Source organism: Pezoporus occidentalis, unplaced genomic scaffold (assembly GCF_034315485.1).
Source record: "Pezoporus occidentalis ecotype Australia unplaced genomic scaffold, CSIRO_AGI_Poc_V1 ctg39, whole genome shotgun sequence".
Lineage (NCBI taxonomy): Eukaryota > Metazoa > Chordata > Aves > Psittaciformes > Psittacidae > Pezoporus > Pezoporus occidentalis.
This window is the reverse complement of record NW_026915713.1, coordinates 833,283-855,744: the sequence shown is the minus strand read 5'-3', so window position 1 is coordinate 855,744 and position 22,462 is coordinate 833,283. Positions and strand designations below refer to the sequence as shown.

Sequence of the window (22,462 nt, the reverse complement as noted above, 5' to 3'; positions counted from 1 at the left end):
AATGTACTTGGGAACTCCAGCCTCTATCACCCAAAGTAACTTTTTTAATGGCTAATATGTATCAACAGAAATACTACACCTGGAGCAATAAATTAGAATAAGCCTGTAGTGGTATCAGCACATCATTTGTCTAAAGCCAAGAAACAGTAAATTGATATCCCAGTAAAAAAGAGAAGCAATTATTCTATCACTTCAGAACTATTTGGGAACCCTCTATTTGGGAAGACGAATCAGCACTTCAGAGTAGGCATTTTAACTGAGGTCTTTTAGCAGAGAAATGAAACTTGAATATGTTGATTTCAGCCACAGTTTTTGCTCTGTACGGACAAAGTCCTCTCTAATGTCGTATGCTACACACCAATCCTCTTACCAAAACCAAAGGTCAAACCTGCATGAAGTGAACACATTTTGTCAATCCCTCCTATTGAAATAGCTTTTTTAAACAATTAGAAACCAGCATTTCAAATGTATTTACAGGGAAAGAAAAATTCTAATTGAAACCTTTTTGGGAAAGTAGCTACTGAAATGAGAAGTGTGGAGTTGACTCCTCATTTTCCTTGCAGAGGATCAATATTAAGAAGAAAACGCTTCAGGAAAAAGAACACCCCAAGGACTGGATTTTCTAAAATTCCACCAAAATGCAAACCTCATTAATGCCTTCTGAAACGAGGTCTCCTAGTAAGAAACCCAGTTCTTTGAACTGTCACACAAGTTGGTAATTTCAGTACATTTATGTCCCACTAAACTGCCTAATAATGTGAGTGACATGCAGCAGTCACTTTTTATTGTAGTGCTACCCATATTAAATCATACACGTTTCAAACCACCTCAGGATTTTCAGTTTCCCCCATTCCTCACAGTACACTTACCAGTAATAGGCACTTTAACCCATTGAGGCAGCAAAAAAACAATGAGTGAAAAGAACATGAGAAATTTATTTCAGGACTATATTAGAAAATGACTAAAAGAAAATGACATTAAAAGTTGTTAAAGCTTCACAATAGGTAACAATGAAAGCCGTTTTAAAAATATAAGGGCCACATTATTATACCATCAATGTAATGATAGGAACTTGAGAAAAGTAAAATTGTCATACTAACTTAGTGCTAATGTACACAGAATAGAGAGTAGCATTAATAACCTATACATGAAGAAAAAGAAACCTAGTACAGCTACAAAGTAATAAGAGCTTCATATAAAATAACATGTTCTATAATTTATAGGCTATAAAATTTTGCTAATCTCTACATAAAACAGAGAAAAACTGTTCTGTGATACTGGGCTAAGCAAGGACTATATGAGGGTAAAGTAGGCTAAATGATCTAGTTCCAAAGTAACATGCTTAGAGGTGCACAACCCATTCTACATGGTATGTCAAAAGCTTGTCTACTTCCTTCTGCTATTTCAGTCCATGCAATTAAAAGCCATTACCTCTTCCAACTAGTATTTCTTTCCCTATACCAGGAGGCTATCATGCTCTGAACACCATTACTAGTTTATGGAAATGCAGACAAGAACTATTAAACTGTTCTTCAGTTCATTCCTTGCCCATACTGATCACAGCTGTGCATATCTATGTATGCCATAATGTAGCGGCAACACACTGATCTTTGGAATATACTTACAGACTAAATGAGCTATTAGGAATAGCTTTACAAATACCACAGAGAGCACCTATGTAGCTTGTAGGTGTCTGAAATAAGGCTAAAAGAGACACGAAGATCAAGAATATCTCAGAAGAATTTCAGGAAAAGACTAATTTTCTGTAAGTCCACTAATACAATTTCGGTAAGTATTCAGATTTACTGAGTTTAACCCTTTGCTCTTTCAGGCAATGGTTCTGTTTCACTCATAAACTTCTAAAACCACATGGTTAGATCTCCTTGGGCTCAAAGTGGAAGGCTCCAGCATCCAACTGCTCTGATACGTTATAAACTGTCTAGGGCATTACTGTAGTGAAGAGAATGATACCTGCAATGTTATCAAAAGGAAATAGGCAGAATATGACTTCACAAATTTCCCCCATGGTGAGTATACCCAGCTTGACAAAGACCAAAGACTACTCACAAATAGGTATTTGTTCTCAGTCCCATAGGACACTTTACACAAAGATCTGGTATACTTTCTACCAACATTTTTACCTACTATTTGCATAATGGGACAGAAAATAAGGCAGAGGCCACAGATAAGGCATCACAAGCACATCACAAGTACAGGATCATATTTCAAAGTTATTGTGATTATTTGGGAGACAATCCAAAAATCAACACAGTGAATTAAACAGTGACCACAATATGCTATGACATGTAGAAAATATATCAAATAAACAACTACAGAATGGAGTATTGGACTGGATAATGATTTTAACAGGTAACTGAATGCAGGTCAGCAACATAAACACAATAAAAAAGACAAAATACAGTTCAGGTAGCAGGAACATTACAAGTAGGGCATGAGAGTACCTATTCCACTCAGCTCAGCATTGAGACTTCTGAGAACTGTACCTGATTTGGGGTACCACAATTTAAAAATCTGTCCTATGAACTGGCAAGTGTTCAGAGGAAAAGAATGGTAAAATTAGAAAACATGAGCTGCAAGACGATGAGTGAAAGATCTGGGCTTAACTATATGAGAGACAGCCAAGTACAGGTGAGCTTTTCAATAGGTAAAAGACTGTTCTAAAAGGACAGGAGTGTGTCAGTTCTTTCTATGAGTCTCTCAAAAGAAAATGGCTCAATCCACAGCAATGAAGATTTAATCTAAACGAGTCTAGTTAGGAAAAACTAGGTGTGAGCAGTAATAACACTCAGTAGTAACACTCAGACAGTAGTAACTAATACTGAAAAAATGGATCTTTGGGTCCCGAATACTACTCATATGGAATGGAATTTTATATCAATTGCCATAAAGATTCTATATTATACCTATAATGTTGGTTCGCAAAAACAGAGGAAGAATTAAATTGCCTCTAGGTCCCTTCTAGGGATTTTACTTCTAGGAATCTAATTTTCAACCTTAGTTTATATTTATGTCCACTTCCTGATGTTTGTTTTTTATCCTAAAATAAACTTAGCAACTAACTGAAACTCAATGCTGCACATTTTGTTTATCAAACCAAGAACTCAGATACAAATTACACTATTATCTTTGCATTTAAAAAAACCCTAAAACATGTGTTCAGTGTCAGATGCAACATAGAAATCAGTACATGGTCACACCTGCTGTTCTTTTTAAGTAAGTACAAAGTTGAAAAGCCGACGGGTTAAAATAAATTGAAATATGTAATTAATATAGGTATACAGGAATATTTGCACAGAACCTATAAATAAAGTTGTTGTTTCTTCTTGGGTGTTATGGAAGTTTTTCCCTTTTCAGTTTTAATTTTCATTCTTGTTAGTTAGAAAATTGAGCTTTGGGTGCCAAATAATGCTAATATGGATCTGAATTTTATTTTTATGTTATCGCTCAATAGAGTTCTAGTTTCACATGTCACTTCATCGCAACTCACTTTGAATGCTCTGGGGAGAAAAATTTTAGCATTTTCCATTTACCTATTTCCTCATTTACTCTTCCGTTAGCACTGACTAGGAATAACTTCCTAATGAGAACATAACATAATTTTTATTCTAAGAGCAGTGTCAGTTTAATTCTGAATTGCTAATTTGAATGTAGAGTTATATTCTGACAACAGCATAGTATCTTTCACATAAAACAAGCTGTTTCAGCATTCAGTCATGCAAGGACATGAAACTCATGCAGGAATGGATAATGAAGGACTAGGGTCCTCACCTAATACAGCTGTCGGCACAAGTGGATCATTGGGCACTGTAGGAAAACAAAGCTCATGAAGAAATACATTACCCTCAATTTGTGTATGTTTAAGAATAAATACAATACACTTCAGAGTGTAACCAAGTGGTAACTAAACCCCATTAATTTTACTACAACAGAAAAACAGAATGAATACACGGTTCCAGAATAAAAAAAGGAATGAAAGGCAGTGATTTTGGACTTCAGAAATGTTAACGATAAAGGCAAAGAGATTCTTACTGGAAGGAGAAAAGAAGACATTACATGCAATTTAGTTTCTGAAAGGGTTCCTCCTTAACTATTGTTCTTTCACTTTACAATAAAGGTTCGCTTTCATAGAAACAACTCCTTTTCTTTTAAACCCATCCTCTCATGTAATACCTGAATAGCTAATCTCAAAACAAAAAGGTATTTCTTTAAAGCCTTCCAGGCAATTTAGAAAAATTACACACATATTTACAGTTAATAGCTTTTTTATGTGCAATGCCAAAAGATATTATTCTTAAGGAGCACAGGAAAATCACAGATACTTAGATGCAGATGTTGGAATAAAATTCATAGATTTTTATCATTTGTTAGCACAACAATTGATAGAACTGTGCAGAGACAAACGTGTTGCTTTGGACAGAAATGTCTGGAATCCACAGTGTGATTTTGTTTTAATTTGGAAAAAAAATTAAAATACCAACATTTCTGTGGCAAAATTGAGACCCAGTTCTCAAGTAAATTGCCTAAAATCCTGCAAGCTTAGAGAGTTCTTTGCCTCAGCACAGATGACAGTGAGGAGAACTGAACCCTTCAACACCTAAAAAATCACATATTTAAGAGACTGGAAAACAGTGATGCCAAAATTCTTTGCCAACCAACCAAGACAGCTGTGGTGGCTGGGACTCATAGGCTCTTGGTGTCATGTCAGTCCATCTGGAAGACTTCCCAAGTGCCTGGCAGACCTGGTTCTCTAATAGCCATGAAGGCTCCTGATGGGTATTTTGCCTGGGATCCATCATAACTTAGTCCAAATCAAACTGTATTTGCAAACCTGCCTCCATAAATTTTGATGACAATAAGACATCAAACTTTGGAGAATTTTCAAACAGTTCCAGCCAAAACTGTATATAAAAACTCACAGGCTGATGTTGAACTCCTATTTGTAATTGATTATGAGACACTTAATAATGTTAGCACTGTGCAGTGTGGTAGGCTTCAATAAATTGAGCAATAATCCCTCTGCCAAAACCCATTTCCCTTATAACAATCAGGAAAGAACTGACGAGCCTTAAGGGATGTATTTTGCTTAAGCGTGGTAGCCAAGAGAAGGGAGATGGAGTGCCTTTCCCGAAAGACAGCAATTCAGAAGCAGCTCAGGCTGCTCAGATCTGTTTAAAGCGAAGCCACAAGTCCACATGGCTGTGAGAAGGTCATGTTCCCACCAGCTCCATGGCAGAATTGCAACTCTTTGGTAACTTATATGCCAGTTTTGAGGTACTGAGTCTACCAGTGGAGTATCTTGATTTTGCGCAAGGCACAGTGCAGAAGCTGGGAGTTATACCCAGCAAGCAAGCATGCTGGGTATAGTAGTAGCTATAACCCAGACACTCAACAGGCAGAAATTGAAACTGCCAAACTTTGTCAAAATGAGACAGTTGTCAAGTCTATAAAAAAGGAATACAAATACGGGTAAATTTGTAGATATACTAACAAGCTTGTTCCTAAACTTCACAAACAGCATCAACAACTGTCAATGTTTCCTTCTAATGTCCTTACTCCCAAAAGAAAGAAATTAATTTGGACCTCATATTATTATTCATTACAGACATGGCATTACGCAGTAATATTTAACATGTTGGTATTAAACATCCCCATGAGGGAAAACTCAATTTCAGATTATAATTGAGATATTCTAGAAGTATAATATTTTTCCTAGAGCAAGTATCAACATATACTGAAAGTACACACAAGTATTTAAATAATTGGCCACAGACCAATAAAGATAACATATGAACAGCCCTACTCAACCTTTGGATTTACCAGTGTTCCTAGAAAACCTGGAGCTTACAACAATTTTCCTTAAAAGGTAGAACTGTTTTCCATGTTTCTTATGTTCACCTATCCTCCCGATTATCTATCACAGTTGTACTTACATCTGGGGCTGAAGTTATGAGAGTCCATAAACGTGATTGAAAGGGGATCCTCTGCATGCAGGGTGCTCTGGTCAGCATAACTCCTATCCATCGCATTCACCATGTGTGTCATCTCCTGGCGAGTGGTCCCCATGGCATCCTTGCGCTTCTTCGCGAGTTTGCTGCCCAGCCAAAAAAAAACCAAAACCCAAACCACCTTAATATTTCATGAACACTGATGTCTACAGCAGTCATTATCTATAATCCTGAGAGGCTGAAAAGTTTGGCTGATTTTCCCAAGTACAACTTTTCCAGTATGAAGTTGATAAAACTATGCACCCTGTTATGAAAGAGTCACGACCGTGTGTTTTCTATACACGCACAAATGTGGTAATGGAAGTGCCAACTTCTGTACCCTGGTAATATTTTATTTTCCTGTGGAGTAATTACACTAATATAAACAAATTAGAGAATATAATTACATTTTAACTGAAATGATAAATAAGAAGCATCTGTGCATGCAGTTTTATCAACCATCTCCATTTAAATCGGTGGTTTGATTTTATAAATGGATAATTCATTCCCCTTGCTTGCCTTGTTGGGAAGAAATTATTTAACCTTCTAAATTACTTTGTTAGTAAAAGCCCTATGAAATAACAAAAGAGACATAATTATTCAATATGGATTCATATTACCTTTTATTTTAAAGGTTGTTCTTCCCATTCAGTACACAAGATACAGCATGATACCACACCTTGTTCCTGATACTGAACGCTGGTTCTTTAAAAACCAAACAAAATCCTCCTCATAACTCTACCCTTTCATGAAATTTGGGAGCATCTTAAATTTTTGACATTAACAGTCTTACACTCTGAATTTGTCACAGTTAAGCAGCAACCAAACCTATACAACTAAGCCCTGCAGATTAACAGCCAATGCCTTCAGAACCATGCTTCAGAAATATCTCTCAATTCTTTCCTTTTGAGGAAGAACTGGAAGTGATTTTTCACTGTCTTCAGAAGCCAGAAGGAAGCAGATGATATAACTTAATTATCACTTAAAGCTTACTGCTTTTAAAGCATAAGTAAGAAGTATACAGAGCAGCATGAAATAACACCTTGGTTCTGCAGGAACCTTTGACATACATTAGACTATTCTGAAACCTCCCTATTTTCACCTGAAGCTCTGGCTGCAATATAATAGGTAGCCAACCTACTTATTTGGATAAATCTGACACCAGGTGGGAGAGAGACAATCACTGAAAATACTGGGTTCTTGAAAATGTATGTTTAAAACAGTTTAGCTTCACAAGCTTTTCCTGCATAAAATATCACCAAATATCCTGCTAACTCTTTAGACAGTGTTTGTCTTACATTTCTCTGACTGAAAAACCTGCTTGCTCTTCCTCTGTTCTCCAACAACTTTTAATATTCTGGGCTGCACTCTAACAAAAGACAAAAAGAATATTACTGTAAACTATCCATCCATTTACTTCTCAAGTCCTGGGAAACATCCACCAGAAAAGACCTATACCACTCTCCAAGACAGGAAGCACTTCATGTTTTTGTGTATTTGAGAAAATGCCTAATAGATGATTGTTTCTTAAGTTAATACCCTTGATTCACAATAAGGAGCCATAAAGTAGGATATAGATGGAGAAAACATTCCTGAGACTAACAAAGATTCTTTCACTGATCAGACTCATTTCCTTATTTTGTTCCCGCTTTCCCCTCCCCATGTTCTTTTCCCCATTTACAGATAGACTAGCTGGAAAATTACTACTCAGTAACCCCGTAGCTACAAAAATCCAAAAGATGGTCTCTAAACCTATCATTTTTTTCATCAAACCCTTGAGGTGTACATGAGGTGGACATGTGTGTATCAGCTTTCAGTGAAAGCTAAATAAAAAACCCCCAACAATAACATTTGGATGGCCCCTCTAAAATTCTTGATTTTATACATTTACTCCACACATTCCTATTTACTTCAGAGAAGTTGGTTTCAGTGATACTCTGGTCGAACAAATGAAGACCATTAGAACCTCCAGAAATGAAACTGCTTGAGGTATATAACTGCTTCCCAGTACTACCAAAGCTTTCACAAAATTGGCATTTCCAGTTCAGACTGTTTTTTCAAGTTTCAAAGCCTTGCAGATAGACTCTGTATACTGAAGATCGCCTTTTTCTAATGCCGTCTCAGAAATGGAACAAAACGACTATTACATCTCATCTCTCGACTATATTAAGCCCTTCTTTGAAGCATCACTTTTTAACAAAATTTGCTAGCTATGCTAAATAAATCAACAGCTATCAAGGCTTTCAAGTTATTAGCTTATTACAGTACCTACTTTCTAATACTTATGCTCTGCTTTAACCCCTAAAATGGCCTATTGTGTTGCAGCACCACAACCCAAAGCTGTTGGGAAATGAGAGGACAGCTTTATTGTTCAACAGCTCCTGGCTCCCTCGGGTTTGAATTCTTCTTCCTTTCCTTTTTTATCTTCCCTCACTCAGCTAAAGGCACATGTAATCTATGCTTCAGTTAAGCGAATCGTTAGGTTAAAGTACTTGAGGCTGACAGAAAGTGTAAATGAGTCTCATTATCTGCTAAAGGATCCAGTTGGGTGAAACTGTGCAGGTGGGTGTTTCAGTGGGGGCTGGGGGGGAAAAGTGCTCCATCACAGGATGAAACTGTGCGGTTAATTATCTTGAGCTGAAGCAATTGCTATTTAACTAGGAAATTATAATTTGTCACAATAAACTGGAGAATGGCAGCTGGCTAAACCAGCTTAGCGGTGGGGTTTTGACTTTTTTTTTTAATTTTTAATTTTTTTTAAAGAATTCAATTTATCTGCTTAAAAATGTGTAAGAGCATCATTGTGAGATACCACCAGTTCATCAAAGCACTTGAGTGCATTTTTAGATCACCTCTTAACTCAAGGGCATTTATTTAGAATTAAGAATGGGTGTAGCTGCTTTGCTCAATCACAGCCAAAACTGCCACAGCACTTAAAAAAACTCATTTGGTAAACATCTATTAGAAAAAGTCAATTTTGCTTCAGTGAAGCAAAACTTTATGCAAACCAATGTCATAAAGCGAGATCCACACTTTAAAATGTGTGTGCAAAGTACTTCACAAGCAATAAATGCAGACCACTTCACAAAAAAATATTTCTGTAAAGCAAGAAAAGAGTTTGGTACTGCAGAGTCAGACATGGCAGACATGTTCTGCCATTGGTAGGGCAGAGACCTATTTAGAAAAGTTTAGCATCTGCCTATCATCTGTGTAGGAAAATTGGTGCACAGGATCACTACTCATCTGACATGTTAAGAATGAACGATTTTCGATTTACAAGTACAGTTTTCTCGCTGGGAAATGAGAAAAGAGTTTTTTTCTTTAGTGTTATGTGTCGCTGTGAATCATAATGCAAATTAAATTATGATTACAATAAACTAAAATGATAGTTACGGGAAAAACTGTAGCAAAAAGTGAAAGTCTCAATATACAGTTAGAAATACAATATCCCTTTAAAAAAAAAACCCAAACAACAGGTAAGATTAACAGGAACGATACAAGAAGTCTTTCAATCCTGAGAATAAAGAAAGGTAACTTTCAGTAAAACTTTAGGAAAATTATAGAGACTGTTTTTCTTTTTTAAAAAGGGATACTGCATCTTTAAAACATGTAAAATAGTAAGTCACCCGTGTTCTACTTACAGATAGTAGGAGTAAGAATAGTAGCTCCTCCTGGCAAGCAAATCACAGACAGTGGAAAAAGAGAAGCAATGGTGAATGAAAAGCGTGACTCTGTCACATTCAATAAAGCAGAGAAATGTGCGTTAAAAAAAAAAAATTGGAAAATTCATGTTTCTTTGGTTAGCATTTCAACTTGCTCATGCACAAACTAGCCTTACTTTGCCATGCAAGTAAAAAAAAACCAACACACTAGCGTAGAAAAATGATTTTTTTTAGAAAGATCACTTGAGAAAGTTACATGCTGAAATTTCATCTATTGCCAAAAAATTTGAAAATTAAATGGATTGTGTATTTTCAACATGCAGTTCAGCATAATATGATTACCACCTAGATGTCATGACAAATGAACAGCTGTGTACGAATCTTGTGCAGTAAATAGGCTTTTTACTTTTCAGTTACAAAAATTAAAGATTCCACTAATAAATACATTTAATCAGAAAGCAAATTTCATATAATTCATTTTAACATCTTTATGAGTACACAGGTGTATACATATATGTTTGTATGCATACTATATGTAGCTATATGAGTACACACATATTAAAAAATGCACGTTCACAACAGATATGTGTGTACTGACATATACACCACACATTTCCTGAATGCAAACATATGCTTCTGTTTTAAAATCTTACAGTTGGAAATGCTGATGTAGTCATGCTAAGCATTAAAAACATGGGAGGTAAACAAATGGAAGGAAATGAAGGACATTTGGAAATAGTCCAACAATGACTGAAAATAAAAATGGCATTGCTTGTCAAAGATGCAGTATCCCTTTTCTTAGCTGGTTTGATTACTCCAGTAAAACTCTTTAAGAGCTGTTAAGAGCTTCATTCCGGAAAACTTCAAACCAATTTGTACAGAATGATCAGGCAAAGCCTAAAACATCTCAAGCTCATGAACAAAACTGCTCCATTAGTACTCCATTTTTCAATAAAATGTAATGCTGCATTTAGAGATAGTGATGGCTGTGCATACGACTTACAAAACCAATGAAAATGCAGAAACCATTGTTTTCTTGGCTTTTCAGTGTAATAAGTTGCAGTCAATTCAGGTACCAAAAGGGATACTACATAATGGATCACTGAATGTGCACACTACAGAAGATGATTCAAATGGATTTGGTTTTCAGTCCCACCACAGCTAAGTGTGTTGATGTACGTGTGAATGCATCGGGGTTTTTACAGCTGTTCCTGGCTTAATGACATGAATGGCCCTGATTCACTAGATGGACTGAATTAACTCAAATATACAAAGGTTTTCTATGCTTTTCGTAAAAGAACTTGACTAAAGCTGGTACTAAAAAAAACCTGTCCACTTTCCCTTGGGCGGGGGGGGGGGGGGGGGGGAAGGGGTGAATGGCACACCTATAACATAACACAATACATAACTAATTAAACTATCATGATGAAAAATTGCCAAATACAAAATATCCATTGAACAGGTTAATTTTGCACCTATTTTGAATACAGAAGTTTATAAATGTTGTGTGCCTTAGAATGATAATCAAGTATCATTCCTAAGAGTGTACTGCCTTTACAGGTTCAGAGGAAGGAAGGGGAGAAAAGGGGAAATATTAAACTATTGTTTCACGTACATAGTTGACTTGCTTTCATCAAAAAACTCAACAGTGAAAGTACAAGTCTGAAAGGACTCTGAATGCAAGAGGTAAAAAGGAAAGGAAAAATACACACATTGAATTTTAGGCCTTTTTGTTGGTTTGTTTTTTTTTTTACTTGAAAAACTAGCCAATCCCATCTGGAAGTGACTGACATTATAAAGTGGTACACAGTCTCCCTCTCTCACACACACGCGCGCGCACACACGTTCTTCTATTAAGCATAAGGGGACCACTGCATCACGCACTGAGATGATCCTCCCAGCACATACCCTGCAATAAAGCTATAAAATATATTTTTTTTCCTAAAAGCTGAAAAACAAATATTTTTTTTTTGTTTTCAAAAAGTTGAAGTTGTGTAAATAAAGTAAATTGGCTGACTGTATGTCATTTTTGCATAGGATGAGTTGGACCTTTCACATATATGTTAATTATCAACCACAGGGGTAAACAACAGAGAAAAGTAAAAGCACTTTTGGGAAAAATCACATATGTAGCTAACTAACACAGAACACTATAAGCATACCTAATGTTTCTAATGCAGACGTTTCTTCTCCAAGTTATATATCTCCAGGGATAATTGTAAAGAGGCAATAAATTAAAAAAATCTAAGGCAAACCAGTAATTATAACATATAGAATGATCTTACGTACAATTTTGATTTTTTTTTTCTTAATCTTTATAAGTAATAGCAAGCTGCATTTCAGAGGAACAGTCACAACATTTACAAATATACCTTTCATTAAGACTTCTGCAAAAGGCAAGGGAACACAATGCACACACCACCGGAAGACAAAGGTCTTGTTCCACCCAAGAGAAACCAGCTTGTGCCCTGTGAAGGGGACCCGCCAGGGAGGGGGTACACAGAAAAAGAGGAATTGTTTTGATGCTAAAACTATGGATTTATAGAGCCATGTTATGAACTTTTATGCCAGGTTAAAAGAGTTGCAACTACTGGGAAGTTGAGACTTTAAATACTGACCGAGCAACAGGGTAGCACAATTTACTATAGGTAGGAGCATTTGGATGTAGAGTTAGCATTGTACAATGCCAGAAGATGGCGATATTGCTTACTAAGAAAGCACTGAAAAAATGAGATTTCATTCAAATTAATACATTTTAAAACAATTTCATGCACTAAGGACTCGCTAGATAATTTTACAGCGATGTGGTATGACTTTTAAGAAAAACTCAAGGTTCACAAGAGCATAAATAGAGGTATAAAATTACATTATTTTGCAAGTTGGATAACATACAAACAACTCATTAGAGCTGCATATAGAAAATATAATTCATTAGGTGATTATAACATGAAAACCACAGTAAGTTATTCTTTTTTACTTTGATTAGGAAAAAAAAAAGGTTCTATGAATTTCAATTCCACCTATTCTGATATTTTGTACATTACTCCAACTGCAACTTAAAACTAGTTGGAAATAATTAAGTATGAGAAAATGTATAATTATTGGATCCCAAATATAAAGATATCCTCTCTTTAAATCCATCATAAGAATCACAGCAAACCCAACAGGAAACACAATGAACTTATCAAAAATATGATGTGAGCTACTGATCCTGAAACTCTTTTTTTTTTGAAGACCCATTTAGTTATTGTTTGAGTTGGAGGAAAAAAAGGAAGAATCAGCACAGATAATTTTCTTACCTTTTTTTGACGATCAATATGACAACAAGGAGAAGTAGGATGAATACCAGAATTCCAGCACTTATTCCTGCTATTTTCACCACTCGATCTGTTTGTTTAGCTGGATCTGGAATCACCTCAGGTTCTTCTGTTGCTGCTGCTAAATGAATTAAAAAAGAAGTTGCTTAAATGTGTAAGCACTAGGGACAAGATCATCATCATTGATGATAATTTCCAAATATGTGTGTGTTTTAATACAGTAACCAGAATATACATACATGCATCATGTGTTTATATGTCTACACATATGTATATAGGCACAGTATAAATTTCAATCGACATGCCATACATTTGCAACAACAAGAATATGACTATGTATGTGTATACAGCTGCATATATATATATATATATATATATATATATAACTTCATGGTTCCAGAAGTGTATATGCATCTGGATTTCCAAACAAGTTACTGTATTACAAAGCTGAAGACAATGCAGAAATAATCTATCAACTGAATCACTGTTACTTCCTTTAATGTTCTTTTTTTCAGGTATTAAATTTGGAATATTTAACATGGACTACTGAGATTACATTAACTCACAAGCAGTAAATTAAACTCTGTTTTCCAAGATGCAATCAGCACCCTTAACTCCAGTCCTCTCCTTCACCCAATTTCAGTCCACCGTTGCATATTAATTCACCTTACAGCATCTGGCCTGCAATCTGCATTCTACTGGGAATTCTGATTCTCCAAATAAGGTCACTCACAAAACCAAGCCTAAAGTCAGCAGTAGTTTTATTTCTGTTTATAGGCTCTGAGAAAAGAAAAATTGCTGTTCTACACAGAGATGAAACCACTCCATAACACAGCTGAGCTTGCTGAGGCCACAGGTTACAGCAGAGAGGAAAAGAGAATATACGTGAAAGTGCACAGCCATTCATTCTGCACTTCTTTGCATCAGAGCCTGGTGTACAAAGGATCAGGAACATAGCGTTTTCCAGCCTGGCAAAAATATCAAAAAATATAAATAGGTTTCAGCCAGGGGTAAAATCCCATGAGGTGTTTACTTGTAAAACAGGACACAGCTCTTCAGTTCTCTAGTTCTTACTTTCTAAGGCTGAGGCTCAGCACTTCGCTTCTCCCCTGCTCACAAGCACAGATGGGTACGTGTGCTTTTTCTCTCTCTGACCCTTCTTTCGCTCTCCACCCAGCATGCAGCAGGTGCCACTTAACCTCTCCCCCCTCACAGCAGCTGCACATGGAGTAGTTACAAGCTGTTGGTATCATCGTGCCTATGCCATTACACAGCAAATGTCCTCCATTCTGAAACCAGGATCCGTCTCAACAGACCATCGAAACAAGCAGAATGAAAAATAAGGTAAAGCCACACCACAGGAAGACTACTGCTGCCCTGAAAATCTGCTCCACAGGCCTTTTAGAAAGCCAGCATAGTCAGTACCAGGGATTACTGGTATCTAATACTTTCTAATTTTAACCATGTTGCTCTGACCATTTCCATTCAGGTTCCATATGCAGGAACCCATATTATCTTTTGAGGGATGGATCATGCTGTTGTTTAAAATCACTCTATTATTTGTTTCTGTAACCTTTATCTCAGCAGTATCTGACCCACTTACAAACAACTTACCCTCAAAACAACCTTCTGAGTTAGGAACGTGCTCTTTCAGACACCTCTGCGAGAGCTAGGCAGACAGTGAGAGATCTGGCAGTGCTTTAATCATAAAACTTAATCATCATCATAAGACTTCATCATCATAATCATCTCTCTCCCCTACAGCTTGAACTCTATCTGCTGAGAAATACTAAATGCTTCCTACTTTGTGTAAATATATGCTTGTATGCATACTTGCATACATAACATGCGTGGACTTAATACTTTATTTTGTTTGTATTGTGTGCATTGTTGAGGTGTCTAGGGGTAAGAGTCAGGATCAGGTAAGTGCTGTCTGCATGTGTAGCTGCATGCATTCAACACATACACACAAGCTAGAATTAATGCCGGACACACATATGATGCTGTCTAACAGGAAATAAGGGGCATGACTTTTGAGGGGAAACTGATAGAAGGTGTTTGAAATTCTCAATGGTTAAAATGAATCAGCTCCCAGTCAACTATTAGCTGGGCTGGATATGACAAATACGAATGAACATTTGATGAGCAGTAGAGCCAAAAGGCCAATCAGTAGAGTCAAAAGACCAATCAAAGCTAAAATATAGATAGCTGTATATGCCAAGGGGAAAACCACTCATGTTTGCTGAAAACCAGCAAGGATGTGGGAAGGGCAGAGAGGGAAGCACGCTGGAGTAGGATAGTCACTGTGTCTGGAATTGCCATGAGTACAATATGAGCGCACCTGTGTAGCTTGGACCTTGCAAAGGTAAGAACTACTCAAGCTGCAAAATAACTAAAGCTTGCACAAGAGATTTGGTTCTGTGGATGGAGATTTAAGGCCAGGTCTTTCAGAGATTTCAAAATATGAATCAGAAGGATTGGATGTGACCTGAAGACACACTTCAAAGCTGAAGGCTCAAAAATACAACCAAAAGCTCTGAGCTTTCATCTCACTTTTCCCTGCAGAAAGACAGAGCAAGATTCATTGACAGAGCAAAGTGCAGTGTAGGTGCTTCCTACCGTTTGGCCACTTATAATGTTATTTCAGTCAGAACAGCTACTTTAGAAAAACAACTATATACTTCTCAGAAAATCTGAAGGAAAGGTTATTGAGGGAGTTTACCTATTCGCCTAACTTTGGCACTGGTGTTTTACTACATATATATATTCTGTAAGAAATGACTGAGTTTGGATTATCAGTAACTTCAAAACTGACCAGGTTTTTCACTGTTGTTTTTCCAATAATAGTGGAAAGCCAGGATGATATCAACTGGTTGCCCATTTATTCTGGTTTCCTTACATTAAGGGGTTTGAAGTAAGAGACAGTAACTCATTCCATGAACTTTAATGCTGCCTACGAGACAAAGCTGATGCCCACTAGAAACATATCACAAAGTCCTAAATTAGTGGAGAAAAACTATATTGTATGGTGATAGACTAAGTATAACAAGTGGTTGAGCATCCTGTATCCAAAATGCTAAAACCTGTAGGCAAAATGCTATCCCTTTCCTCAGTATCAACAGGAAAATTGCTTTTGACTGAAATGAAGCCAGGATTATTGTATGTATGTTTTCCAGCACCAGATAATACATGCATTCTCTAGACTCAATGTTACATTTGAGGACTATATGAAAGCAATTATAGATCTAAATCACACTGTTATCTATTATTTATGTGTATGTGCATTGCATGCAATAAGTATATTATTTTGAGGAAGCTACTGAATGTAGAATAGAATCATCTAAGGAAATGTAGGAATTTGAAGGTATTTCATATTACTTGTGCTTTAATTTTGATAAAGTGTATTGTAATAAGCATGTGTGGCTTATGCATACACAACCAAAGGACAAAACTACAGAAACCTTGTGCTTATGTCTTAAACTTAGGGATGGAAGTCCGTGTCTCCTGATCGCTGATTGCAAAAGGACTACAGCAGGAAGAGAAATTTTGCTGACTCTGAGAATTTGCTCCCTCTATCATCTATAGGACTGTCAGGACTTTTCTTTCTCTGAGGTGCTTTTCTATAGACTGAGCTGCTCATTTTGCCAAACAAATCAACACAACTAACCAAGGCATCACCAAGGGCAAATCATGCCTAACCAAACTAGCGGCCTTCCGTGCTGGAGTGACTACATCACTGGACAAGGAAAGTACTACTGGTATCATCTATCTTGAATTCTGTAAGCCTTTGATGTGGTTCCCCCCCAACATCCTTATCTCTAAATTAGAACGATACAGCTGCTGAAAACTGAATTATTGTGATGATTGGAGTTAACTACTGTTTATTTCTAAAGAAGGTGAAAATGGTCTGAAATTGTTTAAGTCATAAAACCACGTGCTTTACTAATTCCTAACATTCTTTTTCAGTAATCTATTCTTGCAGTCCTTTCTTGTATCTTGAATAGCAGACTATTAAAGGTAATTTACCAGTATTAAAAGGTAATTAAAAGGTAATTTATTATTTTGAGAAAGAACCTTGTGTGTTAACAGAATGATGATTGCACAAAAATGGACACTACTGGCTATTAATTCCTTTAGTCAGCCTGACTGCAATACACCTTCAATTAAGTGTTAATTTTTACAATATCCTTGCATATTACTGTTTTTCACAATTTGACCCTGTCAGTGTAAGAAGGGATAATCCTTCAGTTTTCAACCAGTGCAAACTCATCTTGCACAAAATTTGCAAAAGCACCTGATCTGAAACAGAGTTAACTATATTCCATCTCCCCCACCTCCATATGAATAGCTGCCTACACAGAAGATTTATGAGCTAGACTGGGAGGAGAACACTAGGTTTAGCAACTTATCCACTCACCTTTCTTCTGAACTAATGAACAGTAACAGCAATCATATTCCACAGTGCCATTCACAAAGTTCATAAAATAACCCAGTGATTCTGGCTCTGCACATTGCAAATATCACCATGTAAGAAGTAGTTCTCCTTGTTTTCATAGATGCTAAAGGACAATATTCAATCAGTTGAGTTCCATCATCAATAGCATGAAGTTCAACTGTGAACAGCACCAAATCAGACCAGGATTGCTAACACTCTCAGGGACAGTAAAATTCTAAACAGTTGGTGAAGTAGAGTACATCTTATTCTCACAATTTCCTAATGTACTCAATTCCTCTAAATTCTTTCATCAAGTCTTTAATGAAATATACCTAAAAATCCAACACCCACTTCTAAAATTGAGTATGCATAATATTTATACTTAATTCTTAAAGTCTACTGTGGCATAAGGAATCCAGTCACAGCACATATTGCTTTCCTGTCTTCTCCTTCCCTTCTGTGGTTCAGAATTTACACACAGCTTTGCAAAATTGTCAAAGAATTTTAGACTCAGCACAAAATCTATTCACCTATACCTTCCTAAAGAAATGGTGCTGGAATCAAGATAATGATATTCTACTTGCTCATCCAAACAAAATTATTCAAAAAGAAACTTCTGGTAGGATTTTGCAGAGTTGCTTGTATGGTACCTTTTAAAAAATAGACAGCCTTCTGAAAGACAGCTTTTAAATCAGAGGTTTTGAACAAGATTTTATGCATAACATTCTTAACATTCCATTTGATTCTCTTAACATTCACAGCATTTTATGCTGAGTTTCTTTTGTGTAAGCAAGGGAAGAAACTCTGTTTTATGCATGATTAAAGCTGCTATTTTATTACACTGCATTTTCTTTGAATGTTAATTTCTGTTTATGGCAGATCTTTGAATTCTCACAAACTGGTGTTACTGCTGCATAGCTTGATATTCAAAATAGCTCTGCTTGAGATAATCTGTTCTGCACCTTTGTTATGTGGCATTCAAAAACTTTTAATTAAATCCAGGAATGAGTCTGAATGAGTTCAACAAGGTAACATCAGGATAACATCAAGTGAAACTGGAGTTCTATAGCCAGCTCTGGAGATATGACAGTCTACTACCTGAGAAAAGGGCTCTTTGAAAAACTAAGTGAGATCCTCTGATATTTTCTTTTAGACTTGTCTGCCTGTGTTTTAATCATCCAGCTAGAAAGACCGTTCCATCTCGAGTTTTGTTTTGTTACTGCTTTGCTAGAATGATAATCATTGTGCAATTAAGGAAATTTTTAGAAGCCTGAAAGTTAATTAATAAATTCAAGTTCAGAGAAACAAGATCTGTAACCCCTGTTAGCTTAATTACATAAAAAATAAAAAAGTCTCAGCTGATTCTATTTGATGAAAACACTTGAATGTGCTTTTGCAGGTATGGGGGAGATCGCATGTGCAACTTGTTCACACATTTTTCTTTTACAAGTTGAAAGCTGGAGATACATTTACTGGGAAAGGAATCCCCACAATTCTCCCTTCTCTATGTCTTCTTAAAGAGCTTCTCTCTTGGAGTACAGCTTCTGGGAGATGAAGCCATGACAGAAATTCACTAGGACATGGGTACATCTAAGCTGTTGCTTCCAGGACTCTAAATGACAGCTTTTTAGGGTAGCATTATTAAAAAGAAAAATTGTATTTGATTATGAACCAAATCTATGATTCCCCAAGCTGTGCTTTGAAGTGTCAGGTTCATCCCTGTCACCATGGTAACCAGGGTCCATGGCTGACCCAAGGAGAAGAGTTTTAACAGGCTCTGCTGGTGAAAAGAGGGGTATCTGCCACCACCAGCCTCTTTTCTACACCCATCCTGAAGTGGGAGGGTAGTGAGGTGATGCTTAGATAAAATCTGCTGCCTCACTTTGTATTGCAACATACTGTGCCCATCTTTGTCCTCACATGTGTCTCTTGCTGGCGGAAAAAGGGTGGTGTCACAGATGCTACCAGCTATGCTTAACAAAGGGAGGTCCTCAAGGGCCCAAAGCTTTGTGATAAGTTAAGCCCTCATACAAACAGAATTAGATACCACTGTTCTCTATATAAAAGGTCATTGCTGCAGAAATGGATAGACACCGTTTCATGGGCCCCTATAGCTCCTTCTGAAAGAGCTTTTTGGTCCCTCTCAGAGGATGGCTTATGTGCAGAAATGAAATAAATACAGCTTCAGGCTGGCTAACCTCTAGTCAGATTTGGGATGGTACAGGATGCTACAGACATTAAGCACAGGAAGTCCCACAGGTGATTCTGCATAAAAATACGTTACCAGGTAAACAGGTGACCACCTGCTTACACACCCTGGTTCCAAAAACTGCAGAAAAATATCCTGAGCTTATGCTACTGGATGTTTTTTAAATTACAAACATGCACTTCATAAATATTTATATGCATTTTAACTGATTAAACAAACTAGTACAGCATATCTATACAATAATGAGGATGTTACCTGGAAACTCCAGTATAGTATATACATTTATATATAAAAGACCAGTTCCTGGCTAGTATTGTTATGCTTTCACAATAGATATATATATTGTTTTGATAAGTCAAACACAACAAGAACAACAACAAGAACAACAACAATAATAATAAAAATCCCCACAACAATCCCATCTTCACTACTCTCCAGGACTTTTGGTTCAGTCCATTTACTGGTACTACTTTGATAGGAAATAACAAGGAAAACAATCAGGTAAACCAAGTGTCTGCTGCTACTATGGTCTGAAATAAAATTAATGAGAACTTACTCCTGCAATATTCCACTGAAAAGCAATTTAAATTCACAATGACTACTCTGAAAACAGTAATGTTCATGAATTTATAACCAATTAGGAAAGAGTTGACCTTAAAAGATTCAGAAGTATCAAGTGAAGAAAGTGTTGAATCTGTTTGCCTCACTAGCTGTCAGCCCTTGGACAAGTGCAGATGACGAGAGCCAAGGCAGGAACAACGCTGAGGAGAAAATGTACCAGCAGCACTCTGCCCTCCTGTCCACAGGTCACATTGAAAGAGCAGATTAGTGCCTTCACTGCATTTCTACTACATCTGCCACTAAGACGTACTATTTGTGTGGGTACTTTGTAGGCACTTTCCTATCTTTGAAAGATGCAAGGGTAGGGTTCACTTACAGGGAATGAAAGTGTTCAGTTCATCTTACAATCTACAGATTGTACAGCTTTTGATTTGAAAGTTACTATCCTCATGCATGAAACAGCTGTTTATGTAGACATAACTATGCTAGCTTTAAGTGAGCTGGCTCAGTAATGCAGCTGTGTTCCCAGGACACAAAAAGCTCTGGGTGAATGCAGATATCAACTGTGATGAGGTATTATACATCAGGGTGTAAGTTGAAGTTACACTACCATCTTTGTGTTCAGTTGTTTTTACTGGGCAGGACACAAGATAAAAATGTGGGTTGAGGATTCTGAAATGTCTCCTCTCAAGGGAAAAAACAAACTCCAAGGTTAGAAGAACACAGCTCTTCCCTCTTGCAGCAGCACCGCACAGGGGAGACTCCTCCTGGCTGGAGCCCATGACAAAACCCAAGTGGCACAGCTGTACCTCTGGAATTGTCAGCTCCAAAATGTACAGTACAAGTGACATCTACACTGCGGAAATCTACCCCATGGATAAATTAGAGTCTATTCATTATTCTATCTGACACCTGAAAATCCAAGACACAAGTGTTTTTCTCCCCTCTCCTTCTGGCCTGCCTTACCTTCAAATCAAATGAGAACAAATATTTGAAAGGAATCAGAATACAGTATTTCAGGGGCTTGGTACCGTGTTTTTCTAATCTTTGAAGTTCTCTCTCAGGTCATCCATTCAAAATTGTCACCAACAGTGAAAAGGCTAGAGATTTAGCCTGAAAAAAAAAATCCTAATCTGTGTGGAAACTTAGATTTTTAGAAGGCTAAAATATGAATTGTGGACAATACTAAGTGCGGTTTTCAAAATATCACGTTGCATCCCATAACAGCTGCATGTTTGAAATCCCTAATGCAATCTCCTTTTAATTCGTAATCTAGTTAATTTTCTGCGTCTTGGAAAAAAAATCAGTTTTCAGAATAAGACTTTCTTGAGCCACTTGATGTGCTTCTTTCAGTAGCCAATATGGAAGCAGAGATCTAAAGACTCAAACCAAATGGTTATTACACATCATAGAAAAACGGTTGTATAAATACATAACATGCATGATGTAAAGTTTTGGAGTGAAACAATGCAATCTATACCACTATTTCTCCCTGATTTTCTAGAAAGGGGTATTGGTTGGGAATAGCCCCCTAACACTGACCCAACTGATCACAACCATTTAGCAACAACTTATTGAATGGATTGTTATAATTTCTTAAGGTCACTATGAGTACTTCCTAAGTACAAAGGGCCTGTTGTTATACCTGTTGTAGCATTTTTTGCTGAGAATATACAAAAGCAGTCAGCCTTCTGGTAATGAGATAATTTATGAGGCATTTTAGGGGGAAGAAAAAAAAGTGTTAGCATTTGTCCATGCTACAAATTAATCATCTTTCAAGTTCTAGCCTGATCAAACAGTCTGCTTTCAAAACCATGTGTTTTTAAAAATAAATTCTCACTTGATGTTAGTTACAAAATTTCAACTATGCAAAACACCGCATTAAGAAATTATCTGGCTTTGAAAATGACTCCTGTATGGCTTGTTAGCTCAGAATTGAACCTGAAAAGAAAATTACTGTAAAAGCAATGTTTGGTAACAAAGACACAAAATGCCTCATCTTTATGTGCCTTTCCATCAGGTTAGCAGAAGAAGTACATTATAACGACTGTTATCATTTATATAGGCATACAACATGGTTTATGGGGAAAAATATTACTCTCAAATGTCTGAAGTTCCATTTTGCTATATTTATTGAAAATAACATTCTGTGAATAACTCCTGATAATTAAAGCAACTATAAAATCGTACGTGAGAATTTACTGGTAGTGTAGGAGTTTCAGAGTTATTGCGGACCTGTGCAATTACATTGAAGGAAGCAAGGACAGCTTAAC

At 36.7% G+C, this 22,462-nt stretch overlaps 1 protein-coding gene across 13 annotated transcripts in view; it reads right to left on the bottom strand.

The window, feature by feature from the left end:
• Window positions 1-22,462, bottom strand: part of PTPRK (protein tyrosine phosphatase receptor type K) — a 396,766-nt gene that overhangs the window by 24,820 nt on the left and 349,484 nt on the right. For 4 of the 13 annotated variants that reach the window (XM_062632339.1, XM_062632343.1, XM_062632353.1 and 1 more), the window contains exons 14-18: window positions 12,967-13,105; window positions 11,830-11,871; window positions 9,647-9,676; window positions 5,952-6,112; window positions 3,778-3,825 (exon numbers count right to left, since the gene is read on the bottom strand). In XM_062632339.1, coding sequence (XP_062488323.1) covers window positions 3,778-3,825; window positions 5,952-6,112; window positions 9,647-9,676; window positions 11,830-11,871; window positions 12,967-13,105 — 420 coding nt within the window. The remainder of the gene's footprint in view (window positions 1-3,777; window positions 3,826-5,951; window positions 6,113-9,646; window positions 9,677-11,829; window positions 11,872-12,966; window positions 13,106-22,462) is intronic. The other 9 variants (XM_062632348.1, XM_062632349.1, XM_062632342.1 and 6 more) reach the window with 8 other exon arrangements.